Source organism: Eriocheir sinensis, chromosome 4, assembly GCF_024679095.1.
Source record: "Eriocheir sinensis breed Jianghai 21 chromosome 4, ASM2467909v1, whole genome shotgun sequence".
Taxonomy (NCBI): domain Eukaryota; kingdom Metazoa; phylum Arthropoda; class Malacostraca; order Decapoda; family Varunidae; genus Eriocheir; species Eriocheir sinensis.
Window position 1 is genome coordinate 19,641,050 of NC_066512.1, and position 8,900 is coordinate 19,649,949.

Below are 8,900 nucleotides of genomic sequence, written 5' to 3' on the forward strand. Positions count from 1 at the left end.
TGTAACTGAAGAAAGATTTCGGATTATTTTTACAGTTGGCTGCAATATTTTCTTCATATCTACGCTTTGCCTGACATACTAGTCTTTTTACTCGTCGCCTGGCATCATTATAAAGTCTAATATTTTCGGGCGTGCTTTGTTCTTTCTTTAACCTGTAAAACAATTTTCTCTCATTGACTGATTGTTTAATTTCGCTATTAAACCACGGTGGGCTTTTATTAGTGTTAATTCGCTTCTCGCACAAGGGGACGAATGTGTTCTGCTGAGTGAGTAAGTGATTTTTAAAGCTTAGCCAGGCTTCCTCTACGTTGCCGTCATCTGATAGTTGTATTTCTGTTAGTTTTTGTCGGATTTCTACGAAGTTAGCTCTTTTGAAATTAGGCACCTTTACTTTATTTTCAGTCACTGATGATTGAGCTCTAATGTCGACGCGCACTAATTTATGATCGCAAGAACCGAGGTGTTCTCCTACCGTGACATTACTTACTAGGTTATCTTGGGTCGTTATAACAAGGTCGAGTATATTACTTTGTCGAGTTGGCTCAGAAACCATTTGGCTTAGATAATTTTCTTCTAGAAATTCGATCATTCTATGTGACTCGCCTTCTGTATCTGACAGTGTCGCCCAGTCGATATGGGGGAGGTTAAAGTCTCCTAATATCAGTGAGTCGTTGTTATTAAGTGACTGCCTTAAGACACTATAGATTTCAAGGTCGTCATCGAGTGATTGCCCGGGAGGTCTGAAGGTGACAGACATATTTAAATTGACTTTTGCAATGTTTACTCGTACGCACAAATGTTCAACCTTACTGTTTCTTGGTGTTTTGTCAGTGAGTTGTAAATAGCTTTTGACAAAAAGGGCGACGCCACCGCCTCTACGGTTTACACGATCTTTGTTGAAGAGTCTGTAGCTATCTTTGTTGTATTCGGAACTTAAATCAATATTTGTTGTGTCGATAAATGTTTCGGCTATAGCAATTATGTCAAAATTTTCTGTTAGAGCAAGACATCTCAGTTCATCAGATTTGTTTCTTAGGCTACGCGCATTGAAACTAAGGATTTTTAAGTTATCTAAAGGCTTGGTAATAGAGGTGTTGGTACTTGCGGGATCACGGTTACGGGTTTGTTGCGATGAACGGCGTCTATTTACACCGGCGGGGTGGAGGGACGTGGCTGAGACTCGTTTTTTGATTGGATGAGAGAGAGAGAGAGAGAGAGAGAGAGAGAGAGAGAGAGAGAGAGAGAGAGAGAGAGAGAGAGAGAGAGAGAGAGAGAGAGAGAGAGAGAGAGAGAGAGAGAGAGATTATGTTAGCTTTATACACAAACAAATCAGAAACACACACACCCAGCACACTGAGGGTATACAAATAAGGTGCCCGATAAACAATAAACACCAGAACAACTAACGAACTTACACCATACAACTGTACACTCTTACTGTCTTTCTTATTCCCCACCCGTACCTGCACCACTAACCCACTTCCTCTTCTTGATTTGAGAGAGAGAGAGAGAGAGAGAGAGAGAGAGAGAGAGAGAGAGAGAGAGAGAGAGAGAGAGAGAGAGAGAGAGAGAGAGAGAGAGAGAGAGAGAGAGAGAGAGAGAGAGAGAGAGAGAGAGAGAAACACAGACAAACATACAGACAGACATATTAATAGACAGACAGAAACACACACACACACACACACATACACATACACACACACACACACACACACTCACACACATACACACACACACCACAAACTCTTACGTAAGTCCACACGCAAGAGAATAAGCTGAAATAAGGAAGAAGTACTACAGAGGCTTCGTCCTTCTAGGCCGCGTCTCGGCGGCCGTTGCTTAGCCAGCCATTAGCCGGAATCTAATTAGAGAAAGTCGCCATCACCACAGGAGTATATATACGAGGGGGCGACCCTCTGCTCTTTGTCGGAGTTTCATACAACTTCAGTTACCACGACAACGTCTGGTTCAGGAAGTTGATTACAGAAACTTCTTCCATTTTCCCTTCGCTAGCTTCTCGTTGGCTGACTTCGGACTTCATAAAGTCGTCACCATGAACGCAACAGGACCACAGGCTGCCTTCTATGGCGCGTAAGTCAATCTTCCTTTTGTCATGTTTTGGTGAAATTACTCTGAACGATTAAATACCATCACATTTCCTTTCAATACAAAATCACATATTAACTTCTTCAAATGGTAATTTGAAAAAAAAAAAAGTACTGCCTTGTAGTATTACAACTAGTTTTTATATGCCCCCACAAATTAATAATCCTTGACCCTAGACTCTTAACACGCCATAATGAAATACTTTAACATTTCTAACTACAAAACCACTTTTAAATCACAGAGCTCTTTTTTTACAAAGTGCATACTTTCAACCGAGGCTTAGTAACAACTGATACAAAGAAAAAAAAAAATATATATATATATATATATATATATATATATATATATATATATATATATATATATATATATATATATATATATATAATAATGATAATCAAATAAAAAATTAACAACAACAACAACAACAACAACAACAACAACAACAACAACAAGAAAAGCAACAACAACAACAACAATAACAACAACTCCTCCTCCTCCTCCTACTTCTACTACTACTACTACTACCATAAACATACCAAATTATCTGCATGTTTGCATATCAGCCAACTACTTCTCGCACGAAAAAAAAAAACACAAATAAAACAACTGAATAAATAGGCCAACAAAATCTAGCCGGTAGATGACGGACCCAAACGGTCTACAATCCCGCTGTACTCATGGGCGTAGGCTAGTCACGCCTGAGCCTACTTTCCCATGATACCCTACAGCCTCCCTCTCCTGTCTACCCTACAGTTCTGTGCCCGCCGTGGGATATCCCGAGGGCATGACGATTGTGGACTTCGTGCCTGATGAGGTCAAGCACATGGTCCTCCAGCACTGGTACTCCTTCCCCCCTGTCAACCCCATGTGGCACTACCTCCTGGGTATGATCTACATCATCCTTGGGTTCTTCTCCATCATGGGCAATGGCATGGTCATCTACCTCTACATGAACGCCAAGGTAAGCACTGCGGCCAGCCACGAAAGAAAGTTCACCCTCCTTCAAAAACTGAATATTATATGTATATAAATTTTATGTTAGTATTTGAGAAACATTTCGTGTTACTGAGTACAACAAACTTGCTTCAGTATATATTTATCGGAAGATGTGACAAAAGGTTAGATCTGTTGGGCGTCATGTGATCCCCTGTAACAAGGCCCAAATCACCTTTAGACCGGGAAACAATATTACCCCCGACGTAACAAATTTCGAGGGAAATAACATCCTTTTTTATCTGATCATAACATTGTTTTCAACCGTTTATAATACGGACTTCGTATTATCATATTTTCTCGCTAAGCTCCAAAAATACTTGGAAGCAATCTGTATATATCCAGATTACCTATTCAGCATTCTATATCGCCGTTTCTATTTGAAAATATGTACTCTTTAATATTCAGTTTATTCAGAATATATACAACAAAAGCGTTAGAATATTCATGAAGACTTTGTCAATGCATCTAAAAAAAATATAATGTATATATTTTACTTTGAGTACTATTTCAGCACTTAAGTATAAACAGCAGTTTACAGGCAGCCTACCAAGTACCTCTAGGCTATACGTGTTGGTGTTTGTGTTGCGTATTTTGAATAGCATTTTGCATTTCCTGATCGCGTACTATATACAAATCCCTTCTCATCAATATGGTATTCCTTCCTTCCAGAACCTCAAGACCCCCTCCAACATGTTGGTGGTGAACCTTGCTCTTTCTGACCTGATCATGTTGACCACCAACTTCCCTCCCTTCGCCTTCAACTGCTTCAGCGGTGGCAGGTGGATGTTCAGCGCCACCTACTGTGGAGTCTATGCTGCTCTTGGTAAGTTTACCTCTGCATCTTTGCATGACTAAGCTTTGTGGTTCGTGTGTTATCACTGAAAAAAAATGACATAAAAGATACTGGCAAACATTCCTACTTACCATCTGCTGTGTTGTTGTTTCCCATAGGTGCTATCACCGGTGTGTGCAGCATCTGGACGCTCTGCATGATCTCCTACGACAGGTTCAATGTCATCTGCAACGGCTTCAACGGCCCCAAGCTGACCCAGGGTAAGGCCATGGCAATGTGCGCCTTCTGTTGGCTCATGGCCATCGGCTGGGCCCTTCCCCCCTTCTTCGGATGGGGAGCCTACACCCTGGAGGGCATCCTGGACTCCTGCAGCTACGACTACCTCACCCAGGATCTCAACGTAAGCTCAATTTGACGAGGTTGTAACATTATTGAGGAAATATTTTTCAGTATGTTGCCTCATCACTAGCGTGTCCCAGAGGCCCCCACAAGACTAACTTTGCTTTCTGTTTCCTTTACAGACCATCACCTACAACATGTGCATCTTCTTCTTTGACTTCATCTTCCCCGCTGCTGTCATCGTCTTCTCTTATGTCTTCATCGTTAAGGCTATCTTCGCCCACGAGGCTGCCATGCGCGAGCAGGCCAAGAAGATGAACGTCACCAACCTCCGCTCCAACGTAAGGAAGCCAAACACACATCCCGCCCATCACACCCCGCCACACCACACCACACCCGTTGCACTCACTGCCATTCACCACACTCCCTCACACTGACGTATTCACTTTTCACTATTCTGCTAAACACGTTGTTACTTTAAAGATGCATTTTGCTTGCCGCACAACCACGAACTTCAACTAGACACAGGCCCCGTGCTCTCAGACGCTTGCGACTGTCACAACAACCATTTCCAAAGGTCACAAAGGAGATTGGTCGGGTTCTCAAGTGTTTTCCACATCCATGGTACAGAAGCCTTGTCAGACTGTCAGTAGGCTCATAACACTACCTGTGGAAATACCCACAACCTCCACGACAGCCTTATCTCGTGTGGGCGTGTAACCCCAGGAAAGCTTGCTCAATGCCGCGTCACTTGTGCAATTTTACAAGTCCCGAAAAGCTTGTTCATTGCGGGAAAGCTTGTTCATTGCGGGAAAGCTTGTTCATTGCCGGAAAACTTGTTCATTGGGGCTTGTTCATTGCCGGAAAGCATGTTCACTGGCGCTTGTTCATTGCGGGAAAGCTTGTTCATTGCCGGAAAGCTTGTTTATTGCCGCGTCACTAGTGCAGTCCTACAAGTCCAAACACGCCATTAGTATCCATCTATCCACAGCAGGTTAGTTCGGTGTTCGTGACGCACTGTCTGGACACGAATCATGCAAGAAGGCGGCAGTTATACCCAATAAAAGATATACCGCCGGCGCCGTGTCCCCCTCCCCTCCGCACTCCCCATGTAAACACTGGACAGCTGCGCAGCGGGGCGGGTCGCGGCGTGCCTGGCGCTGGCGGCTGGTGAACAACCATTTGATATTTATGTCATTGTCTTGTCAGCATTTTTCACTTATTAATATATATTCCTAATCAATTTGCAGATGACAGTGAATTGTTAACGATATCTGGCATTACGTGGCCGTTTAGGATAATGTATACGTGGCTACTCAAGCAAGATTTAGGTTTCCTTCTCTCATTGCCTTCATTATTATTCTAACGTTTGCTTATTTGTATGCCAGAATATAACGAAGCTATTTTATTTGAATTCTCGAGTTATATGCTCGCTGTTAGCCACTGATCTACATAACGTATAAGATTTTGTAATATAATCATCTTTTAAGTAATTTGATTCAGTTTCATATTTCGATATATTAGTACAATCCCAGTGATCATTAAAAAAAAAAAAACGTTACTAGGCAGCCTCTTCAGATATCCTCATTGTCTATGTCAACCAAGTAATTTCTTAGTCAGTCAGGAGAGACACAGGACACTGAAGCACTAACTTTTCACTGCCTTTCCTTGCCTCCCCTCGTCGACGCACCACAACACTCTAATGCAAGCCTTTTCTTTGTCTTCTTACAGGAGGCTGAGGCCCAGAGCGCTGAGATCCGCATTGCCAAGACCGCCATCGCCAACGTGTCTCTGTGGTTCATCTGCTGGACTCCCTATGCCGCCATCACCGTCCAGGTACTAACTCGCCGCCTGCTGCTGGCCGCCCACGGTGCAAGGGGGCAATGGGGGTTCTGTAACGCTGGTTGGGGTGTGGGAGTGTCAAAAAAGGCGTTAAAAAAAGAAAGTTCTTGACAAAGTTGGGCATTTAGTATTTTATGGGATTTTCATTATGTTGCATCTTCTCTATATCAGTAATTCCTTATATTAGGTGTGAAATTGTGAGGTTAGGTGAGGATAAGTGGTGTATGATGGGAAGGGCTGTGGGTGAGGTGAAATAATGTGTGTGTGCGTGTGTGTGTGTGTGTGTGTGTGGCGCCCTCTGACACCTTTCTCTTCCCCCAGGGTGTGCTTGGTCACCACGACGGCATCACCCCCCTGGTCACCACCCTGCCCGCCCTGCTGGCCAAGTCCTGCTCTTGCTACAACCCCTTCGTCTATGCCATCAGCCACCCCAAGTTCCGCCAGGTGAGTTTCAGGAGCCTTTACTATCGTTCACTTCGCCACAACTATGTGGACTCCGACTGCTTAGTTACCCTGTTTCCTCTGTCCATATATTCATAAATCTGTCTCGTTATGGAGCCTGTTTTACATTGTTTGACCTTAATTTTCATATTACTATTTTTCATCACTGCAAATCTCATCTCTGCGCTTTTTCGTTATTGTGCTACACATTTGATTTACCTTCACATTGTTCATATTTGAGCTCGTCCCTGTTCCTCCCGCAAATCCTTGTGTGTAAGACAGATTCATAACTAGTTCTCTCCCCTTTGTCGCAGGCCATCACTGTGCACATGCCCTGGTTCTGCGTCCATGAGCCTGAGACCAAGACCTCCGACAACCAGTCCAACACCACTGTTACCAACGAGAAGGCGTGAAGGACTCCTGCTGAAGGTGAGGCTCTGCTTAGGGTGGCACAGGCGTCTGAGGGGACTTGATAGGCTGGGTGGTAATTGTAGGGAAGGGAATGATGGGAAGGGAAGGGGGGCATTGAAGGGAAGGGAAGGGAAGAGGGAGGTTATAAGGAAGGGGGCTTAGCTCATCTCAGAGGGGTGGGGAAGATTTAAGTTGACGGTGTTAGTTTAGTCCACAATATATTATCTTTTTACTTACCGATACATTTGAGGGGAATGGCAGCATCTAAATATCAGCAACTCCTTTAAATCATCTTAATATTCGTATATGTGTCTGGCAATGTAATTCCTGGGCCTATATTCTATTCTTTTCTTCTGACTGGGCTTTTTTTGTCGATCTGTATAAGCTATAAATGATGTTTGAACATGTTAGTGTTTCTTCCACGCATGCAACTAACCCTTCTCTCCCTCTCTCTCCCACAGACTGCAAGGCCTAGGAGGTGAGAGCCTCATGGCGCCGGCGTCTGCTTCAGGGCACCCTTCCATCTGTTAAACGACCACGCGAACTGATCTTCCTCCTCGTAGCTTCCCTTGTAAGTGTTAGAGGCCTCGACTATAAAAAAAAAATATAAAAAAATGTGTGGAATTCATAACCTTTGTAAAATTCTATCATTCATGACTACAAGGGAAAATATTTGTCTTACCTCATTTCAGGACACTAAAATTAAACTTGAAATTATACTTGGACTTTCCTCTCACTTTTGCCTTTGTGTATCATCCAGCGGCAGATTTTATCTATGCCATTTGAGAACCGCCTCCCGTGCCTGCTGTCGTGTGTGTGTGTATGATGAAAAAAAAGGGGAGGAGAGAAAGAAAACTCTCCTCGCCATTACAAGGTCACAGGAACAACAACAATATGTGCGTGCCAACATTTATTTATTGGAAGCTTGACAAAAATAATATCTGCTGATCTTGCCTGCGACGACCCTCAGGGGGATCCGGCAAGAACGCTACACTGTCCCTCTCGCTCATGCGCACACACTGACGCTTGCAGGCATACACTGGCATATATATATCATATTTATGGTTACACTGACATATTACGAAAGATTGATAAGTTAAAGTCGTGTATTCCTCGGGGTTTGGTGCTCTGGATCGTCTCACATAATTCCTCTCCTCTTCCCAGATACTATTCATATACAAGGGCCATGTCCGCCCCAGTATGGAGTATGCATTTCATCCTCACAGCTGTTTTGGACCTTGGAGAGTCAAAAGCTTTACACCTCATCGACTCCCTTCCTCTCACTGACTGCCGTTTACCAAAAAAATTCCGCGGCAGTCCTGTTCTCTCTGAGCGCTTTCAAGAATGGAGAAACAAGACATTTTTCGAACCTAAGGGAACTGCCATCCACTCTTTATTTTGACAGTGTTTTGCGGGAGTCTTTCTGGCTTTGGTTTGGTCTTTCACTGCATAATTTACGGTACAAAAATAAGGTATCTATTCATGTAAACCAAATAACTCACACACACACACACACACACACACACACACACACACACACACACACACACACACACACACACACACACACACACACACACACACACACACACACACACACATTTGATTAGCCAAAATGAGTATCCCATTTCTTCAGGGAATTTCAAAACTTTCTCCTCTGGCATCAGCACTCCCTCGTCAGCTGCTCCTCCCCCTTACCTCCAACCGGTGCTGACAAAAGAAAATAAGTAATAAGGTGACACTGCCGTCGCTGCTGCTGCCACACGGTTGTCCTGCCATTACCTGCCAGCGCACTGTTTCTCCGCCTGTCTCCATCCATTCAAACCTACTCCTTTAAAAGCCTATCAATCTTGTATTCTTCGTTATACTCCTCCTCCTCCTCCTACTACTACTACTCCTATTCCTATTCCTACCACTACTACTACTACTACTACTACTACTACTACTACTACTACTACTACTACTACTA

At 43.6% G+C, this 8,900-nt stretch overlaps 1 protein-coding gene across 1 annotated transcript; it reads left to right on the forward strand.

Moving 5' to 3' along the window:
• The first annotated feature begins 1,908 nt into the window (after positions 1–1,908).
• Positions 1,909–7,650, forward strand: LOC127009555 (compound eye opsin BCRH1-like). Its single transcript, XM_050882742.1, has 9 exons — positions 1,909–2,091; positions 2,863–3,070; positions 3,775–3,928; positions 4,057–4,298; positions 4,420–4,578; positions 5,969–6,073; positions 6,401–6,523; positions 6,835–6,949; positions 7,393–7,650. Exons 1-8 carry the CDS (start codon positions 2,054–2,056, stop codon positions 6,931–6,933), a joined length of 1,128 nt encoding a protein of 375 aa, XP_050738699.1. The 5' UTR covers positions 1,909–2,053; the 3' UTR covers positions 6,934–6,949; positions 7,393–7,650.
• Positions 7,651–8,900: the final 1,250 nt, after the last annotated feature.

Bases quoted from the DNA above. Each gene is read 5' to 3' on its own strand.
- LOC127009555 (XM_050882742.1), top strand. From the start codon at position 2,054: ATGAACGCAACAGGACCACAGGCTGCCTTCTATGGCGC. The intron at 3,071-3,774 runs GTAAGCACTGCG...CCTTCCTTCCAG, and splicing joins ACCTCTACATGAACGCCAAG to AACCTCAAGACCCCCTCCAA. The intron at 3,929-4,056 runs GTAAGTTTACCT...TGTTTCCCATAG, and splicing joins TGGAGTCTATGCTGCTCTTG to GTGCTATCACCGGTGTGTGC.